Source organism: Styela clava, chromosome 15, assembly GCF_964204865.1.
Source record: "Styela clava chromosome 15, kaStyClav1.hap1.2, whole genome shotgun sequence".
Taxonomy (NCBI): Eukaryota; Metazoa; Chordata; class Ascidiacea; order Stolidobranchia; family Styelidae; genus Styela; species Styela clava.
The window spans coordinates 18,053,945-18,076,644 of record NC_135264.1 but is presented as its reverse complement, the minus strand read 5'-3'; the positions used below and the strand labels follow the sequence as shown (position 1 = coordinate 18,076,644).

The following is a 22,700-nucleotide window of genomic DNA, read 5'->3' as shown; positions in this document are numbered from 1 at the left end:
TGCTGACGTATGTGACGTAGCATAACGATGTTGACTACTAGGGGAATTCCCAGCAGAAGCAGTGGAACTACTAATATAACATATGAATTGAACTACAAAGGTGGAAAGACATGTTGAGGAAACAATGACTATTAATAAAAGTAACAAAAATTGTTGAATTTTGACTTTGTTGGAAAAGACCTGTTACGGGAAATATGACTATAAAAAAATAACAGAATATTATTGAATTTTGTCTTTGTCGAGAGAGTTCATATTACAGTTATTTTGTGAAGTGACTCTTGTAAGGAGCACACGCTATAAAAAATAATATAACAGTAATGGAAATCAATAAGGTGAATAATACCTAACCTATTAAGGAATCTTGAGTAAATAAAGGTAAGATACTCCAATGCTTTGTGAGAAAAAAGTCATACTTGAATTTAATAGAGCCTTGTGATTGATTGGTGAAAAAGCGAGGCACATAGTAAGAGCTATTGGCAGCGGAACGAGTTGAATAAGAGTGAACACTCATTTGTTTGACAAAATAGTGTTTGAAAGCAGGCAGTTTATTATTAAGATGTTGGCGCATGAGTTTCAGTACCTCGATTTTATAAATGTCTGCCATTTTGATTATTTGATTCTTATGATAAAGAGGATCTAATTTTGATTTTTGAATTTATACTTGTTAGATTATAATATAATTTAGTCTCACAATAAATTTTGTTACATAAAAAGTATAATCGTCAAAACAGCTGTTTTGTTACTATAATTCTGAGAAGCGCCGCGCGCCAGATTGTAGTACTCCGTGGCCGGATCCGGCTGTAGGTTGCCGACCCCTGATGTAAGATGAAAAATGAATAGGCTGAATTTTGGGACTGATTGGTAATTTTGGGGAATATTTCTACGTCGAATATTGGCACTTACCAACTACTTTAGGTGTCGTTACATTAGCATTCAATGTCTCTTCGTCAATGAAACGTCTTTCCACGAATGAACGTGAAGTAGGAACAGACTCTGGATCTCGATTGAAACCTGAATATAATAAAAAAAGTAGTAAAATAACAAAAATCACACGATCATCTGCATCATATCCAAATTACCTATTAAAAGAGAATTATATTGTGTATTAATTTGACGATTAGTCAGTTTCACCTGAAAGGTTCTGTGAGATGCTTTGTAGGCCTTTGGGAGGCGGCCTAAAATATATTCTCGGAAAAAATATTTTTTTAATCGGAACAATTTCAAGGGTTTCGCAGAGTTTAGAATTTTGCTCCCTTTAAAAATACTTGAACCACCACTTGGCGATAAAACCTTCAGGGTATTTACGGTATAACAATGCTATTTTCACCTCCTCTGTTTGGTCTTTTCTTTGATTTTTTCTCTGGCTTTATTGGATCCAATATTTCTGGTTCACCGGTTGGCACTGTCGCCCCGATCTCTCCAAGCTGTTCGTTCCCTGATGAAGGAGACTGCGCTTCTGGTGCAGGCAATGCGAGAGGTTGATTGTTACCAGGATGAAGCGCTATTACAAAAACAGCATTGAAAATAATTGGACGTAACGCTATAGGAAAAGGCTGTCAATTTACTGACTGACGGCTAATTTTAGATCGGGGCAGTGGAATTGAAAAAAATTACAACCGGCTACAAACTATTTCGAAAATGACTCTCTGGGTGATAAAAAATACTTTGGCTTTGAAAACCAGACAATAAAACCTGATTGATTACTTTGTCCTTTTCATTTTCGGTTTCAAAAACTTGAACTTTCTAATGAGCGATGCTTACACAGTTAAGTCTAACGATTTAAAAGCCCGGACATCGTTTCGTAAAAATACAGAAATTTTGTAATAGTAAATGATTTTTAATACAGCAATAGCTTTGCCATATTGAACGGTTCAAAATTTGACGCAAGTTGGATGTATCTCCACAAATCTAACACAAACCTCCTCTTTCTCCTTCTCCATGCCAAGGCAAAGCAGGTCGTTGTTCGGGACCACCTATTGCAGGTACCTGAGAACTACCAGATGCTCCTTCACCAAGCCAGGCTAAAGCTGCTTGTCCCTCTGGGCCACCGATTGCAGAAGGTTGTGACCCTGAAACAAATATATTATATTTTAAATTTGCAGCATATGACCGGGATAATATTGAATGAACAGGTATTGAAGTTATTGCAGGTGAAAAAATCGCTTCTACGTAAATATTGGACGAATTGATTCCAAAATTTGGTACTCCCGTAGTATGGGTAACAGATTAAGGTTAGGCCATTATTTTAGAAATTATTTTTGAAAACGATCGTTGTTTTAATTCAAATTTTGCTTGAAATTTGGTCATTGATTTACTTTGGCCAAGTTCACTTCAATTTCAGTCAATACGTAATACAATTTCAGTCAATACGTACCACCAATAGATCCAATTGTTGCACCTTTTGCTTGAGCTTTTGTCCTGAAAATATAAAAAATAAATTTAAATAAAATTAATATAGAGAGTCTGTTTTGTACGGTCTTCGTCATACTAGATGTATCAGATGTATTAATTTGGGTGAGTTGAAGTCGCTTTATTGACATGCATATCATTTGATATGTATCTCCCATAACAAGACATTCAGAACTACTTGTTCACTGTTTTGGAACTTTTTTAGGACGTGAATATTATTTGGCTGGAAATTGTAATTTTATTTTAATATTTTTAATATTAATTTAATATTTTTTATTTTTAATAGTGGCGCAGGATATGCCAGACTCGACTAGCAATAATGTTTGCATTAGTACGCGTCATTAATTTCGCACACAGAAATGCCGCCACTTGTTTGTTCTAATCTCAAAGCCTTTAGTACAGCCTCTGTGCATATCCACGTATATAATGTTTGCTTTAAATAAAGCATTCTGTACGTATTTAGCAATTGTCTGTAATTTCTACCTATAACATATACAAAATATATACTTGAGAATAAAAAAAAGTACATCTCTAATAAATTACAAAGAATATTGCAAGAGCGGCAAATGCTTGGATTTTTCAATTCTTGAAATACCATTTCAGAATCAAAGCTGACTACTCACCCCACGATGTCTCCTTTTATTACTGAGCCTTGATAAACCGGGGCCCCGTAATAATGAACGTGATATTCTATAACATTGCCAGCTTGTCTACCTTGTGCTGCTGTGAGTTGTTGAATCGCCTGTTGGGATGGTTGCTGAACAACCGCCGGTCCTGTAAATGTAAATAAATGAATAGTTTCAGCGACTGTTAATTGAAGTCAGTTTTCCTAAAATCTTAAATTAATATTTCATGGAAAGTTTGGAATTTTCCATTTTCTTATATACGTACTAGTCAAATTAGGGACTCGGCATTCAATTTGCATTTTCGTGATATAGTATCCCAAAGTATGTGATCGAAGATAACGGACACCGTACGTAGTTTGTGCGCCAGGCTAGGGTTAGGCCGTAATTTTATTCTAATTTTCCTTATTTTAGTTCTATCACGACTCACGAGTTCGGGGGCTAACCAAGTAACTCCCGTAGTATTTGTACCCGAAAATATGGCCTAACCCTAACTTGGTACACATACTACGTTCCGGTGTCCGCCATATTGGTTCACATACTCCGGGAGTACCCTACTTATCCTACGTGTGAGTGAATCTGTATGCGCAGGCTTCAAGCTTTTATTGCAAAGAGCTTACTCATGGGTTAAGATTAGTCTTTTCATTTCAACTAATTATACTACGTGGGATTCATAAAAAAATACCATTATTATATATAAGAAATCTCCGTCGATTAAAGGTTTCGAGGGAGTTTTAATTATACCAATAAAAAAGTTACAAGAGGGAAATTCATGATTTTGTGTATTGCAAGACTCCCAATATTCATTTCTCACCTACGCCTTGTTCCTCAACTTGATATTCCTGTCCTGGACCTTGCTCTTCATGGATCTCATCCTCAGGACCCAAGTCCTGAATTATAGGTCCTTGTTGTTGTTGTTGTTGTTGTGGGGATTCGTTTCCTGAATCGTCGGTATCATTGCTGGAATTGTTATCAATGATATCCGACTCGATAGTTTGTTGAACAGCTGGATCCGCCTCGATTGTTTCTGGGTCGGTAAGATCAGATTTGTCTGTTTGATGATCGATCAAACTAGGAACGATTTGTTGTTGTTCAGAGTCGGACATTATTCTAGATTTCTACTGGTTTATATTCCTGTGACAAGTAAAATATCCAAGTTCAGTCAAATCTGTAGATTTGTATTTTCTCATTTGTATGAAATACTTCAGCACTAAAAGCTCCAAATACCAAATAAATATGACGAATCAATATATCCATCCAGATAATAATGTCATTGATTTCTATATTGCACCATAAAAATATTCAACCAAAAGACAATGATGTTTCAAACACAATGTTGACTGCAACATATTAAACCAAAATATATTTTCCAAACAACCAGAATGAGTTTGAACTGATTGACTTTGTCACCTAAAAGTGCTGTATTACAACTTCCTTCATAGTTCGTTTTTTTACTATTCGGTAAATATTAACATACAAAATTAAGAAAAATAAATAAATGAAATCGAACACATATTTTTACTGGTAAAGCGAATTCGCGGGGAACCAAACAACTGGTTACTACAAACCTTTTATCCCTGATATATATCACAATTAAGTTCTCTGATCTGATTCGCCAGAGAATAGCTGAAAATACCTTTTCGTAAACGCTTGTTTAATATCAGAATCAAGTCTGTTGACTGTCTGACTGGCCACAAGTCTCCTAAATAATAATAAATACTCAAACATGAAATACGCAACAGTCATACGCGACATAACATTCATCTGCAAGCAATTCTTAAACATTGGAAATTTATCTTCAAGCCTTCTTGTCTGCTAACAATGCGCTTACATTCAAATAAGACTTTCCCTATTATAGACAAGACGATACGCTGAACAGAATTTGACAAATAAATTTTCAGTATACGCGATTTACAGCAATACAAAAATTCAAATTCCACAAAGTCGATCGAGCATAGACAAAGGTTTGAACACACAGCTTATATTTACGTCACCCATTCACGTCCAAATACACGAGTGCCGCCTTATAAATCTTCGATTTTATTTCCTTCTACTAGCCAGGTATGGCCCACATGTAAGCATATCACATAAAAATACGCAACTTCCAAAGAAATGCATGATAAAGCATGTATGGGCCATAGATAAAATACTTCAATAAGTTCGTCACGCACGAAGATCATCTCGAGGCTGTCAGACGTGAATTATGAAATTAATAAAAATACTTCAAGAGGTTTTCCGTTTAAAACATACGAACCATACATTTAATAATTGGCCAAATAACCATTAACATCTAATAATTTCGGAACCTCACCTAACCTCCTTAATAATAATGTATACTCAGGCACCATACATACGATAATCATAATCGACAGAACATTTTATATAATTTGTTTTTCAGGCGCCCCTGCATGCCTAGCGTTTACATTCAATTCTTCGTAAATTCTACCTTTTTTCGTGCAGCATGTGATTTTAAAGACTCGTACACCTTTATAAACATATCTACAACATTTATGAGAAAATGCTTTCCAACTGATAACTTAAACATGGCAAATAGCAAGTGCTTTATAATTATGAAAAATATTTCAAACTTAAAGTATTATAACATAGCTACTGTCGGCAATTTAAAATTATTTTCTCCGTTTGCCAAAGTTAATAGCATCATTATAAACCCGAACTAAAATTCCATACCTTCGCATATATAAATTTATCAATTCTTCTTATCTACTTTCAAACCTGATATTGTTCGTTCTCAATAACGTGGAAATTATAGTCTATTTTACGAACAAAAAAAGCGAAAAATTATTCCAATACGTAACTTCGGGTTCACAATAATCCACGGCTGTAAGCCTTGCATCAAATTAAAAAAAATTAATGAAAATCTAAATTTTCGTATCTTCGCATACTGTATACATAATGTATATGAGATGATGCATTCCAACTGATAAACATAGAAAAGGGCAAATTGCAAGAGCCTCAAAATATTTCAAACAGTAAATGTTGAAGGTAATATAACAAAGCTCGGTCGGTAATTTAAAACAATTTCCTTCTCGTTGGCAAAGTTAATAACATCTTCAGAAACCCAAACTAAAATTCCATACCTTTGCACTTATAGATCTCATTGAAACTTTCTTATTAATCCTCTTTTCTACTTTCTGACCTGATATTGTTCATCCTTGTTATAGCTATTGGATCCCGATCTGCGACACCAAATGTTGAAAAATTGTTTGTAAACAAACTACGCATCACTGCGTTTCATTCTCTGACTGTCATAGCCGAGATGTTGGTGTTTTTGACTGATGTTGCAATAAATCTAGCTGGGAATAATTAAAATAAATCGGGAAGCTTATCTTGAAGTAAAAGTTAAGATACGAAAAACATACAAATTATTAAAGTGAACCCGACTGCTTTTTTTCAACTAAATGTTAAGACATGATTGACAATGTAATTTTGCGACAATAATTCGAGGTCGCTGTAAATTTGCAATCAGAACAATAAATATTGTGAATAATCTGAATATGAAAAAAAATAATAAACCTGGAATACAGAGGTGGTTGGATTGGATTGATCAATCGAGGGTGAAAGACACCGTCGTACCGACTGAAGTTCTTTGCTTGCGACCATTTTTTTCGTCTCATCTATTAACATATGATTCTATCGGGTCAGTTTTCGGATGTTTTGTAGAAAGCCTACGTCATTAACGCAAATATGCGAGATTTCCGTAAAACATCTCCACTGCTCATTAAAATGACAAATAAGTAATCATCCGGCTGGGGTGTGATTTAAAAATTTGAATTTTCAGCGCAATTTGCATTCCTAACCCTAACTGCATAATTTCTAATTTTTATATTTTCAGCGTTAGTGGGGTTTTGTACAAAATATCCCTCGTTGCACAATAGATAATGATGAATATAGTTAATTTGTTGACTTTCATGCTGCAGATCGACATTGTTTATATGTAAAATACTGATACAATACAATGATATTGTATACTGATACAATGCAAAATACTGATATTTTCTTTTTCTCGGGATAGAATCAGCTATTTCTATCAATAAATCTGAAGCATATGTCCTTGTGTAAAGCAGCGTTCCTCAAACTGTATGCCGAGAGATTCTCAAGTGTGCGGCTAACTATATTTTTTCACAAGTGTGTCGCAAGATATTTTTTTTGCTTAGTGCGCAAATAAGTTTGAGAACCACTGGTGGAAGGTCACGTGAAAGCCGTTCAGACAGCTAATAGAGTATTTGATTAATAAGGACAGAATTTAAGTGTTTTTCAAATCATGTACAAGAGGATATGAGAAGGCAGAACCCTGCTTAAACCCATAGATCTCATAATCCACTCAAGTATACGCTTTTCGAATCAAGCTATCTACAAACACCCGGATATAACAACCACATAAAAATTTTGCGCAACTCTAGCGCCCTCTGACGTTTGAGGTATAATACAAGATAGGACAAGATTTGCAGATTTATCCCTTGGGAGCGACAACACACTACGGCCTCTTGCCCGTTAGCAATCCATGTCGGGTTTGGGATTAGCTAGCAAGTTATTTCTTTCAGATGCTTGGAATTGATGTGAATTTTAAGTAAACGCTTCTGTCCATAAAATAAATTTCGACCTATTCCTTCCACATAAGTTTCCAGCTCTCATACTCGGTTGGCTTTGGGTTCATACATTCACTGCAAATGTAACCAAGTTTTTCCGTTATGTGTGGTCCACTCGCTCATAGCTGTTTCATGATTACATCGACCTTTGATTCCCAGGTCAAGCAGTATTTACTTATCCATGATTGATTGCCATACTTTGTTAAGGTCTCAGTAGCTCTAGGCACTTCAGTGATTGCCAGTAACTATGGTCAGAGATGGGTTTGATTCACGAGTAAGTGCGCTGAACCTAGCGTAGGGCATTTTTGGTACTCCGGGAGTATGTGAACCAAGATGGCGGACACCGGAACGTAGTATGTGTACCAGGTTACGGTTGGGTCGTAACTCCAATCCCTTGTTTTAGTTCTATTACGAGTTCAGAGACTAGTCAAGTGACTCCTGTAGTATTTGTACCTGAAATTCTGGTCTAACCCCAATCTGGTAAACATACTACGTTCCGGTGTCCGCCATTTTGGTTCACATACCTCGAGAGAACCCATTTTTACATAGTTCGATTTACGAGTAAGTGCGCATAGCCTAGCTTAGGACAATGTTTGACATAGAATAACACTCTTTCCATGCACAAAGATTATATATTTGTATCCGTATATATGCAAACAACGATGACCATTCAGCACCTCATGATTTGAGCCAAAGAAAAACGAAGCTAATGACGTTCAAAGTAGCAAAATCTTGAAGTTAGTTTTTATGCAAAATTAACAAAAATAAAATTGTTGCGAGGGGGTGGCAAACTCGGCGATGGGTTCTAAACATGAAAAATATGTAACAGAAATATAATTACCGCTCGCTTTTTCCTATCAACCTGTTTGAAATTCTGAAACGGTGGAAGTAGAGAAATTTAATAACCAAAGTAATAAATCCCCGTTGATAAGTGTTGCAATAACTGCAAATTAAAATTGGGATGATTAAGGCAATCGATATAAACTGATATATATATATGACATCTACCCCATCGCCGAGCGTGAGTTTTTGGTGGCAAGTGGTGGAGAATCGAATAAAATACAAAAAAAAACTAAGTTTGAGCCACAGAATAGAGCTCAAACAACCAAGGGAAATCACTGATGGGAATCAACCAGACGAATATGACTAATTTGATTACGAAACACACTTACAAGCTAACAAACTAACCAATACATATCAAGAAAGACAAAAAAAACAGAGAAGAATACAGTGTCAGAAAAGACGGTGAAGTCAAATTAGCCGACAATGTCAGGAAGTCCGCACCAGGCCCTCTAGACGTGATGGGAACCTCGAATGAGGTTTAAGGGGGGTTTAAGAAAAATACCTAAAATCATTTCTAGAAGCTCAGTGACAATTTATTTACACACAATCATATGAAAAAAAAAATTCCCTTTGGGCGGTTAAAAATCTCTAAAACGATTTTACCGAGTTCACTAACAACACTGAATTTGTTTACACACAATCAAAGAAAGAGGAATTCCCCTGTGAACGGTGACTTTGGGGGGTTGAAAAATATCTAAAACGATTTTAAGAAGTTTAGTAAAAACACAGAATTTATTCTCACACAATTGTAGAAAAAACAAAAAGAAATTCCCCCGCGAAAGATAACTTTAGGGGGTTAAAAATATCCCTGTAAAACGATTTTATTAATAACAGCACTGTAACGATTATTCACACTCAAGCTTGTAATTGCATCACGAAATCAGAAATCTTATCACAGTTGAGAATATATAACTTGACCTGGTATAACCGTTGGTTTTCAAGTTATTCAAATTCCGCTGACAAATCGCACTTTAAAATCTCTGTAAATGGGTGGTGGGTGAATGACTTTACTTAGATCTCATAAGAGTCGTAAATCAAATTCAGTTAACCAAAGAAAATTAATTATTTCTCGGATTTTAAAATCGCTACAAACGAGAAACAAAACTAGAGAAACAGATTTGAATTTTTATAATTGTTTGGGACGAATTCTACTTTTAAAGTTCTTAAAGTCATTTTTGAAGTTCCTAAGTCAGGGTTGGGTATTCTGGCGTTCAGAACTAAGAGGTCAATCGGACTTAGAGTCAACAATCTCCCCTCGAAGTAGGAAACCGGATATGAAGTGAATCTAGTGTCAGCGGGAAGATCTGGATTCAAATTTTAGAATGGACCACACATGGTTTTGCTTATTTACAAAATGAGAGCTTTACAAAATATAATAAAATACAATGAACAGCGTATTGGTAATATTGGGATTAGTAAATCACTGTTAAACAAATTGTAAAGTAAACTCGAATTTCATATAAATTGATAAATATCGGTAAAACAAAGTTTACTGTAAAACAAAAGCGTAAAAATCACTTATATTTTCTGTTAAATGATTTTTTTGAATTTTTAATGCTATCACGAAAAAATCTATTCATTTAAAAGTTTTATCCTAGCACAAGAATCTGATTGCTGCATTAAGATATATATTAATAATAACATGAATATTCCAAGGAGAATCAATTACCTACCAATTACCTTCGATTTAATAGAAAATTGAATGAAATATCACAAATCAGTGAGTGCTTCCACATAGGCTTGTTTGGCGAAGACTTCTCATATGTGGGAAGTAGTGTGTTAAAGCCTTGCTCTTTAAACTCTTAAATTTATTTCGAGCAGACTTTGAAAATTTAATCGAATACTTTATCACTAAATACAAAATCCAAAGTATGGATACAAAGTATGTACAAGTATACAAGTAAATACAAAGTATGGACCATAGATAATATTTTTATCAGACTTTTACATTTTCGCTCCGAGCAAGGCTTTGTACGAGCAACCATTGATACAAAAAAAGCTACTACTATTATTATATAGACGGATATCTTTCTGTCTCAACATTATTGACACACTGGGTGAGGCGATGGGATTCGAGTTCTTTGCGATTCCAACATAGTGTGATTCATCTTTGGTCCACACACCTATTTGGACAACTTGGATTCAGCAATTCTCAAATTATTTCTTGTGATTTCAATAAATTTATTCTTATCTTTATCACTTGAAAAATCTTCAGCATTCGAATATGCTTCCAACGCCATTTTAAACAATTCAACCGCTTTCTCTATATTCCCCATTCTACTATACGCTACTCCTGCATTATTAAGACATCGTCCATATATTCGATATGTTTGAGGTTCTTCAAGTTGTCTTTCTATAAGTATAATCGCGGAATGGTTCATGTTCGCAAATTCTTGATATTCATCGCAGTAACCGTAGCAAACACTGATGTGATATAAACCCCAAGCCTCCATCTCTACTCTGACTTTATGACTCAAACCTTTTATCGATCGCAATAACTCTAACAATTCATGCATAAGTGGTATCACATGATCTATGACAATCTTTTTCATTGAATGTTGTTTTGTCATCTTTTCAACAACGAATGATATTTGGTGAACAGATTGTTCAATTCCTATCACTGATTGATCTCCTTTATTATTAAGTCCATGCAGTTTAGCAGCGACGTAGAATGAAACTACAGATTGAATAAACTTTTCTTCTGAATCGAATTCTTTGGCTTTGCCTATTATTTCATTGATAAACTGACTGTAGTTTGTTAAATCAGTCATTTCAGTAATGAGTGATATCACGTGACTTAAGGTTTCCAGTTGTTTCTGTTTTATCATTTCTTCCATGACTAAGCTTATTTGTTCAATGCATGACAGAACACCATGAGCTGAGTCATTGCCTTCATTTGTCTCTTTGTGCAGTTTGGCTGCGATGTATAATGTGACTGCGGCTGAAATGAATTTCTTCTCTTTGGCAAATTCTTTTGATTTAGTTTCCAGTTCTTCTGCAAATTGACTTGGACTATGGATAGGCATCAGAAAGTCAGTCATTTCATGCATGATTGGAATCACGTGATTCTGGGCTATATCTTCTGTTTTGCTGTTTTTTAACAATTGAAATGCAACGATTCCAGCTTCACTGAAACAAGCCCATATACCTTTCACAGATTCGTTGTCGTTTCCGCTTTGTCGATGAAGTTTAGCAGCTGCATAGAACGCGACTATAGCATGAATGTATTTACCGCTGGAAATGAATTCTTCGCCTAGTTTCATGACGTCTTTTATTTTTGAAATGTACTGTTTCATTGTTATTTCTGAACCTCGATCACAAGTAATTTCATCTGTGAAATTTGACCATAGTTTTTCCGGAGCCCCGGATGGACGATTGTAACCAGCCATTGTCATTTTACACAAAAATCTAGTCCAGAATATTTCAATAAAAGACAAGAGATAATTAAGCTTATTTGATGTTTGTATATTCCTTTCTTTCTTGTAAATCTCAGTCATTTTCAATACTGAAGTCTCATATTCTTTATTATAGTTTGGAATATCTGTTTGTAGATGTTTGTCACTTGTAGCGCGTTTCTTCACACGAAGTTCTCTACCACTCGGTTGTGTCTGATCTGTTGGGTTCATTCCATCTCTTTCACGATCGAGATTGACTTGGCACTCTTGCGAGGAATTGTTGGTGAAGGATCGGTCTAAAAATAGTTGGAAATTATATAAACAGTATAAAATCATTTAGTATGAAAAATATTTTACAACTTGTACGATGAGGCATCTCAACAACGTTTCAAAATGACCCATCACTTCCCAGTTATGATTTTGGTCTAGGAAGAAAGGGATGAGCTAAACTCATCCTAGCCCGCTGTACGACCAAAACCATTTTGAGTAAAAAAAATATTAACAAAAACAATTCAAGCCCCAATGAAAAGATAACAGGTATTAAGCACACAGACAAATAAACAAAGTTGTAACGCAGAAACTAATTGAAGTCTGTTTGGGCCTCACCTTCAAAATAACTTTTATTTATCTGTCTTGAAAACTTTGGGTTAGTTTTATGTTTTATGTAGGCCACAAAGTCTTTGGCAATGCTGGATAATTCACTTTCACTGTCGCTATCTGTAAATGAAAAAACGACAATATTTATAAAGTTAGCTTTTAATAAATATTGCCGATTCACTTCATTATGGGTGGGGTGTTATGACATGAGGACGCCTTTGGCATCACATAGTTTATCGATTTATCTGCTATTCAGGTGTAAGGTTCATGTGTTGGTAAGAAATAGGAAATGTGGAGAATTGTCTCTTATTACTATCTGAGAGAGCATTAAGTAAGTTACATCGTGAACTTTGTGTGTCCTATGTCGTAAGGTTGCAAAATATATATTTATTTTTCAAAATGAGTATTTAAGAGGCTTCAAAATTAATATTATTCTACAGTTGCTTTCAAGCAGTATCCAACAAACTCACCTTTTGCAGGATCAATAACATGTATCGATTCCCAACAATCGTCACTTCCGCTTGCTTCATCCAAGCTCGACGAATATCTGGCATCTGTAAACAAAAATAAATATTTTAGATAAGAATAACAGATCCTATTAATAAGAGTTTATAACAACAACAGAAAAATATTTTTTGTTTTCAGCTGTTTACTTAGATATCCTGTTATATGTACTCCATGTTATTTTATTTCAAATTTTTAATTTTTGAAAATGGGGTTGAGGAGAAAATATTTTTTTATGGGCAAATTGTGACATTAAATAGCGTAAAACTTTCATTATAATTAGTCTGGTGCTATATTTGATTGTTCTTGATATTCAAGGGATGAATTTCCTTTATTCGATGTAAAAAAGGTTCAAGAAATTAATACAACTTTTGGTAACCGAAAAGGCTGGATGTTGGAACATATCGAATGAAACATTCTAAACATAATAATTTTTATTCTACAAAATATATTATGATTTATGCATCTCTCTAGCCTTGAGTCGCAATAGGTGTATCATTGGATGAGTGGCATCGAATTTTTAAGTAGGCGACAGAAGCCGTTTCAATGACTACAATTCGTCCTTAATCGGACCAATGACAATTACAATGAATTGTAAATGTTGAAAATTTCAGAAGATAAGATGTGAAGCGTCGAATCTCAAATTATGAGTTCATGATTTTTAAAATTCATCAAGATTGTACCAAAGTAACAGTTGACTGTACCACAGTAACACTGTAGTTGAAACCAACCTGTACTTTTTGATCTCACACGATTTGTCAATGAAAACTGTCTTTCATTTCTCTGGCGACGAGAACGTGTTGCCCGAGATCTCGATGTAGTTGGCGCTTGATGGGTGGTCTTTCGGTCTGCAAAGAGAAAGATCAGCATGACTGCAAGTTGATGGCAGGTGTTTGAATACGAAGATTTTAAAACATAAAAGACAAATAATGGAAGAAGATTTATGGTTAGTGTACTTTCTGCCAAATTTCAGCGATTGTATACAATTTATATTTTGCATTAACTCAGTAATTTAGTTTCAAACCATTCCACAAGTGAATGGTGACTAGTGAATGTCCCATCAAATCTGAATAGGAAAGGATGAGAAATTCACTCCTACAGATCATTTTTGTTTATCTGCCATATTGAATAATTTCAAGACACGTTAAAAGCTGAAATTTAGTTACTCCTGTAGTATACGAACCAAGATGGCGGACACTGGAACGTAGGATGTGTACCAGGTTAGGGTTAATCCATAATTTCAGGTACAAATACTACGGGAGTCACTTGGCTAGACCCCGAACTCGTAATAGAACCAAAATAAGGAAAATTGGAATAAACTTATGGCCTAACCTTAACCTGGTACACATACTATGTTACGTGTCCGCCATCTTGGTTCACATAGTATGGTTTAGTTGGCTTTGTCGGCTTCAAGCAACAATCATTGCAATTGCACACTAACTTGTTAAACATACCTCTAGACTTTCTCCTTTCTGATTCTCTTGTGAACAGTGATTTTTCTTCAGAAACATATTTTTTATATTTGATAAAATCTTTGATAATGTCGGATAATTCGTTTTCACTATCGATTCCTATAAAGCAGAATACGCACCATCAAAGGAAAAAATATATGGATTCATTATCGAGAAATCTAAGCAAATGGTAAGTATAAGATTCAGCAAGCTGGTGGGAGTAAGTATGGATCTCCGCCGATGCCTTACTCTGCTGCTATGGCAGCGAAACATTAATACAGACTTTTGGTGAAACGCACATTGCCAGGATGACAGTATAACCCACATGAGAAATTCCAACCAGATCGGCCCGTCAGTTTAGACCAGGGTTGGGCACGTTTTTCAAACAAAGCACAAAAAAATTTGTGTACGCAGACTGGCGGGCCATGAATGTGTGAAGTAAAAAGTTATATTTTATGAACACTATTTACAGTACTACAGAGCAAAGGTGAAAAACAATGAGTCGTGGTAAAAAATAAATTTAATCGCAATCGTCAACAAATTTCTTGAGTTACTTCAGCTAAAACATCAAAATTTGATTTCAGTTTGGTTGTTGCAGCATCAGGCAGGCCAGATTGAATTACTTAACTGGCCGGATTCGGTCCATGTCTGGTTTAGACAATAGGACGATAGAGCTAAACACAACGACTGGGAATAACGGAGCGGGAATCCAACACCTGATATTTCCTGATTTTGTTGTAACATGTTAGAAAGTTTGTTTTTATTAACTGTTCGGCAAACAATTCAACCAGATTCAGAATATTGCAACAGAGAAATTATAGTCAATGCCTCAAGTCACCTTCAGATGTTTCATCTTCACTTGTTTCATCTTGTTCTGGCAAATATCTGACTCGCATACCGGCGCCTGTGAACGAAATACTAATCGTAAAACCTCAATGAATGATATTACGACTGACGTTGGAGTCCATTTCAATTGTGGTATTTGATTAATAGAAATGAGTGTGGTAATATTTTAGTCAAAATATTTATAAACCCTCGCATTTAAAATATTATTGAGTAAACAACATGAAGAGTTGTCAAATTGTAATCAGCTTTGCATTTATAAGACTAGGAAGGGAAGCGATAAGGCACAGATCTGCCTGCCACAGATGTCAGCAAGTGTTGCTGTTGCTTGTCTGGAGCCTTCTTCGGAATGAAGAAAAAGCGAAAATAAACGTGAAAGCTAACCTGTAGTTTTAGGTCTTGCTCCTGATTGTATGTTCACATTGCGCCTATGTTGATGCTCCGTTCTTCCAGGAGACGGAATTGCTTGCTGCAAATCTCGGTCGTATATTGGACTTGGTGATGTAGGACTTCCTGAATATTGAATATCAATGGATGAGCTTAAACTTGAAAAGTGAAACATGAAATTTTTTCTATTGTAAAATTTTGTAAAGAGAGAGCGATCGGTTTAATACTTATGTTGTATAGGTATTTGTCTGTCTGTATGTCTGTCTGTTGAACGCGATATCTCACGAAAGCGAGATTGAATCTGCTCCAGATTTTGCATGTGCATTCATCATAGCTCGTATCAGAAGCCTATCGATTTTGGATGAATTATATCGTATAATCAGCGAGGTATCAATTCATTAGTGATGGGACACAAGGTGTCACTATGGAGTAAGAGCGCTGTTTTGGGGGATTTCCTAACTTTCAATAAGTCTTAGGTCTCTCACCAATATCCTCGTTTAGCGCTTGTCATGGCAGTTCTGGTCACAGCAATTTTTCATATCAGTTGAGGCAAAATTACTACCTGCGATAATACCTTGGTCGAATATTTATTAGCCATAAGTGCTTACCAATAGCTTTAGGAATTGTTACATCAGTATCTTCACCAACAAAACTTCTCTCCTCGACTTCATCTTGAGGTGAAAATCGCACCGATGGTCGATCTGAAAATATAAATAAATTCGTTTCATTTGCAATACTGATATGGAGAATTCCTTGAAAGAATTCAGGTAGATGAATACGTTATATCAAGAGCCTGAAGAATTTATTTTGTGACCGAATCATGAGATATATGCAGAATTGCTCTACGATTTCGATATTACTCCTGAGTAATCGGCGAGTGTCGCCTTAACCAGCAATCTACTTTTACTTGAGATTTATAGGACTGCGTGCGTATAAATTTTTTAGGTTTATTAGTATTAAATGTTTTGAATGAGCACCTTTAAGTATAATAAAACTTTTATATATCACAGTAACACTTAAATATTTATGAATGTGAGCTCAGTAGTCTATGGTTGCAGTAGTCTAAAATCGCCTACGGCAGACGCTCGACAGGTCAACTCACCAGTCGAGTAACTGCTCTGCGACGTGACGTCATCGGTGCTCGAGGTGAAGACAACTCGACTACCAAGCAACGAGAGGCAGACAACTCACCAGTCGCAATCGCTCAGCGATATCGATGCTCGAGGAGAAGACAACTACAGAGCGATTGCTTTGCAAAACGCATGCTCAAGAGTTCTACTTGTTTAGCATTTTGTACATTGTATATTTGGTGAAAATCTTGCCAAGAAATGAAGTGAATATATTTAATACCTTTTCTGCTGGTACGTTTCTCCGGTTTTAGGAAATCCAACACCTGCTCATTGGCTGGCTCTTGCGTCACTGCCGCTTGTAATTGTTCGTTGGTTGAAAGTGATGCTCGTGGTCCTGGTATAAGCGGTTCATGACTGGCCGAACTTACAGAGGGATCGAGAGCTAATAAAATACAAACATTAAAAGTCAAGTCAGGCATGTGGTAAATAGAAGCAATTCGTTTCTTTGTCCAGAAATTTTTTTTTCTAATTTTGTTTCGGATTTAGTTCAAACTTGAACTTTAAAAAAGTATTTAATATTCGATTCACAAATATCCTTTCCTCTTAGTCAAATTTCAATAAGAACAAATAAACATTTCGACGAAAACACCAGATTCAGTTATGAGGTAATAATGCGGGCCTATTTTCGAATTATTTGACAAAAAAACATTCCGGTATGAGAAAATAAAGACAATTGAACGCCCCATTTCCTATTCTCGATAACTTTAGTATAGCTATATTATGCTGAGATCAATCTTTTGTGCGTAAACAGCGTATACAGAGTCGCTTCATAAAATTCATGCATCATTAACCAGCGACGCGTCCGAGGGTTTTGTTTGTTTGTTTCATTACTTTATTGTTATATAGACATGTTCATTCCACAATATCAATTATTTTACTTATAAAGCTTTTATATTCATTCTAGATGTTACAAGACAATGAAAAGTTCCTCCAGTCGATGTATTTCAATATAATTTCATATAACAGAACTTCGACGATTACGCAAGCAACATTTTTGACACTTCAGTTTCCAATATTTTATTTTATAATTTAAATACCTGATTGACTGTCCCTGGAATTCCTCGTTTCAATCTGTTCTGGATGCGGCAGAGACTTCCTTGGTTCTATCTGTCCAGCTGTTGGTCGACTCTGTTGATCTGTCATTATTAATTGAAAAATTAGGTCAAAAAAGCTGTTCGATGACTTTTGCAGGAATTTGTGGAATAGCACAGACATAGCCGAACCAGTGTTTAATTGATATATTCACGAGGAAAATACTGCTAGGGCACCATTATTGCAAGTTTTCACGCTCTCAATTAAGGAGACGCAGAGTCATATTAAAGTTAATTTTTGTTTTGAGTAAATAAAGTATTATACAAAAGTAAAAAAACATGAATTTTTACTTGGAAATGGAAGCCGTGGACACAGAAGGTTTGTCACCTAATTTGGTAATGTGGCACATATTACATCGTAGGCTGTTAAAGGATAAAAAGTTTTTGAGCATATTGTGAAGTTGACAAAGGAAAATATCAAACTTTTTCTTCGGTGCTTTGAAATACGAATGGTATTGACAAATTATTTAGGTTTAATGAACCCAACACAAGAACTAAATAACGGAACAAACTGAAGCTGGGAATACAATGAATATAATATATTATACGACAAGTCCGCAAATAACCAGAGATAAACGATAGAATATACGCACAGATATACAGAAGCGAATTACAAATTGCCAAATGATGGGCAATTTCATTGAAAATTTACATAAGTGCAACGAAACTGAATGCATTGGCACAGTGGGTAGCGTTGACCCAAACTGTGTTAATGGACGTAAACAACAATTTGCCACACGGTGGCGCATTTTCGTTTGAAATTTAGTAGGGTGCAACGAAATTTGAAAAAGAAATGAAATGCAATGGCATAGGGGGTAGCGTTGACCTGTGAACAATAATTCGCCACATGATGGCGCAACAGTATTTGAAATTAACTCAGGTACAACGAAACTCGAAAAAGAAATGAACTGCAATGGCATTATGGGTAGCCTTGACATAAACGATGCTAATGGACGCCAACATTAATTCGCCACATGGCGGCTCAATTTCATTTAAAATTCACTTAGGTGGAACAAAACTTAAACAAAAAAATGAAATGCGATGGCATATTGGGTAGCATTGACCCAAACTGTGCTAATGGCATTGAGCAATAATTCGCCACATGGTGGCGCTCTTCTATTCGATATTTACTTAGATGCAACGAAACTTGGAAAATAAATGAAATGCAATAGCATAGTGGGTAGCGTTGTCCAAAACTGTGCTAATGCACATGAACAATACATCGCCACAACGCATCGCCTCATCCCCGTTTGAAATTAATAACTGTCCCAATTTTGGGCTAACAATATTATCATTTCTGATGGCGGATATTTATGAAGACAACAGTTGACCTTCTTATGATTTTACTTTTCTATCGTGGCTGTTTTATTTTTGTAATAAATAGAGAATAAAAACCCTTCAAAGTCATTGCGTGAATGCTGAATGTTATTTTGAGTTCAATAAATCAGAAATAATGGCAATTCTACTAGTCAAGAATAATTCCTCGGTAAAATTTGGACAAAATTTTGCAAAATAATTTGTTACCTTGTTTGACATTTCTAATGCGCTTTATACGAAACTAAGAATTGAAACAATAACCAAATTTGACTCCCAAAATTTGTCGTTTCTCTTTGTTAGCAAGAGCCGTTGGGTAATTCTCGCGGATTTTAAGGGATCGGTTTAGTGACATGTGAGTTCTGTGTCCAGCAAAGCGGCCTGTGTACTGGATATATGAGTAGTAAAATGACAAGCTAATACTTAAGAGAATGGTATCGAAAGGTCATTGTTACGTAACAATAAACGACGCGTTTATTTTTTAGCTGGCAATCCAAGTTCGACCCACAAATATTATGGAAAGTGCCCGCCCAAGAGTTCGGTGTCGATAGTCCTGCGAGCGCACAAACACTCCACAAGTGCTGAACACCCATCCACTACAGCATCGCACACACACACTTAGTTTACTCTCATTTTCTTTCAAGGTTTCAAATTAAAATGCTCGACTGTAAATTGACATGCTAATTTTCAACTGTCATTGGAAATCGGAATCCCTTGAAATGAACTCTAAAATGAAATCTCTTCGAGGCACACCAATAATCATTCCGCGGCACATTAGTATGCCGCGGCATGGGGGTTGGGAACCACTGCTATACGGCACCGGATACCGGTGCCTATTTCTACCTGTTGTTTTGGGTCTTGCTCCAGATGTTTCGTTTTCATTTCGTCTATTTGAAGGTTCAGGTGGAATCAGTGGGAATGCTTCTTGTGTTTCTGGATTTGATGCAGTGGGGATTCCTGAATGTAAATCAAGCATTTGAATTTGAAGCAGAATAAAGCGAGGTTCACTGTTCAAACCTTGACAAACCTATATACAAAGCTATTTTTCAAATTTTGGGCCCAAGCAGAAGGGTTTTAGAAATCACATACGTCAAGACTAATGGAATCATTTTCATTGAGATCGCTACATATCCGATATCGATATATCCTTTCGAACCTGGGTTGAAAAAAATAGATAGAGATATTGTAGAAGTGAATTGGACAATTCGAATTTGAAGCAAAACAAAGCGAAGAGTAGTGTTTGCAGCGGTTAAGCGGCTAACACCACCAGAACAAAATTTCAAATTTTGGGTTCAAGCAGAAGGATTTAAAATTTAATGACGTCACCACTAATGGAGTCATTTTAATCAATATCTATATATATTTATATCATGATTCGCAAAACTCAAAAAGTGTAAAAAAAAATTTTATGACCATCTGATTTTATGACCATCGCCAATAACATTTATTTGAGTGTTATGAATTCCCTATTTCTGAGGCCTCATCGAATACAAACAAAGTGGACACGTTGGTTGTTTCGACTACTGGATCAATCAATTCCAAATTTTCAAAACTTTAAGATGGTGGAAACCGCTAGGCGGCAATATTTTTATTCAAATTTTTATGAATTCCGAGAGGCAGAACTTTCATCAAAAATGTTGCTGTTTTATGCTAAGTCATGGGAATATTTTTCATATGATGTAAGGCAGGGGTCGGCAACCTTTTGTCGCTCGCGGGCCAAAGTTAAGGTTGCAAGTCATTGGCGGGCAGCACATATTTTTAGAAAGTTGAAAACCGAACAGATGATACTTCTTATATTAAAATCAAACAGTGATACATCTCTCGAATAGAATATAGATTTATTTCCTCATTGCATCTCAAAAAGTTCTCTTTGAATATTTTCGGCGCCATTGAACCCTTTGCACTTAGGTATTGTTCGTCGTGCAAAAACATAATTAACATAAATTAAATAAATTCATTGAAATAAAAAAGTACAATATTTGATTTGCAATGGACAAGGGGTCGCGAAAAGACTATTAAAAGTCATCATGTCAGCGACACCATTATAGAAGCAGCTTAAGTCAAACAATACAGAAGTAAATCAGCAAAAATAATTAAAACAATTTGGGAACTAAAAAGTACGTGAGAACGGAAGATTCAGTAAATAAAGTATTGACTAACTAGATCAACTCAACGTCATGCTCCAGCGAGCACGCCCACAACAAGGAAAATGCTGACGTACGTGACGTAGCATAACGATGTTGACTACTGGGGGAATTCCCTGCAGCAGCAGTGGAACTACTAATATAACATATGAATTGAACTACAAAGGTGGAAAGACATGTTGAGGAAACAATGACTATTAATAAAAGTAACAAAAATTGTTGAATTTTGACTTTGTTGGAAAAGGCCTGTTACGGGAAATATGACTGTAAAAAAATAACAGAATATTATTGAATTTTGTCTTTGTCATTTCATTTTTGTCTTTGTCAGTTCATATTACAGTTATATTGTGAAGTGACTCTTGTAAGGAGCATACGCTATTAAAAAATATTATAACAGTAATGGTAATCAATAAGGTGAATAATACCTGACCTATTAAGGAATCTTGAGTAAATAAAGGTAAGATACTCCAGTGCTTTGTGAGAAAAAAGTCATACTTGAATTTAATAGAGCCTTGTGATTGATTGGTGAAAAAGCGAGGCACATAGTAAGAGCTATTGGCAGCGGAACGAGTTAAATGAGAGTGAACACTCATTTGTTTGACAAATTAGTGTTTGAAAGCAGGCAGTTTATTATTAAGATTTTGGCGCATGAGTTTCAGTACCTCGATTTTATAAATGTCTGCCATTTTGATTATTTGATTCTTATGATAAAGAGGATCTAATTTTAATTTTTGAATTTATACTTGTTTGCTTATAATATAATTTAGTCTCACAATAAATTTTGTTACATAAAAAGTATAATCGTCAAAACAGCTGTTTTGTTACTATAAATCTGAGAAGCGCCGCGCGCCAGATTGTAGTACTCCGTGGCCGGATCCGGCTGTAGGTTGCCGACCCCTGACGTAAGATGAAAAATGAATAGGCTGAATTTTGGGACTGATTGGTAATTTTGGGGAATATTTCTACGTCAAATATTGGCTCTTACCAACTACTTTAGGTGTCGTTACATTAGCATTCAATGTCTCTTCGTCAATGAAACGTCTTTCCACAGATGATTGTGAAGTAGGAACAGGCTCTGGATCTCGATTGGAACCTAAATATAATAAAAAAAAGTAGTAAAATAACAAAAATCACACGATCATCTGCATCATATCCAAATTAACTATTAAAAAAGAATTATATTGTGTATTAATTTGAATATTATTCAGTTTCACCTGAAAGGTTCTGTGAGATGCTTTGTAGGCCTTTGGGAGGCAGCCTTAAATATATTCTCGGAAAAACTTCAAAAACTTGAAAGCGAAATAATTTAGGAATTTTAGTCTTTACAAAAATTCAAACTCTTGATTTTCTACATTAGGGAGT

The 22,700-nt window shown here is 35.5% G+C and overlaps 1 protein-coding gene across 2 annotated transcripts in view; it reads right to left on the bottom strand.

Annotated features, from left to right (window-relative positions):
• The window catches only part of LOC144411879 (uncharacterized), a 51,054-nt gene that overhangs the window by 22,899 nt on the left and 5,455 nt on the right, over window positions 1-22,700 (bottom strand). Inside the window, exons 1-6 of one of the 2 annotated variants that reach the window (XM_078109533.1) lie at window positions 3,847-4,162; window positions 3,033-3,183; window positions 2,375-2,418; window positions 1,920-2,069; window positions 1,328-1,501; window positions 904-1,011 (exon numbers count right to left, since the gene is read on the bottom strand). In XM_078109533.1, coding sequence (XP_077965659.1) covers window positions 904-1,011; window positions 1,328-1,501; window positions 1,920-2,069; window positions 2,375-2,418; window positions 3,033-3,183; window positions 3,847-4,138 — 919 coding nt within the window. In that variant the 5' untranslated portion in view covers window positions 4,139-4,162. Of the gene's footprint in view, window positions 1-903; window positions 1,012-1,327; window positions 1,502-1,919; window positions 2,070-2,374; window positions 2,419-3,032; window positions 3,184-3,846; window positions 4,163-22,700 lie in introns of those variants that run through there. The other variant, XM_078109532.1, reaches the window with a different exon arrangement.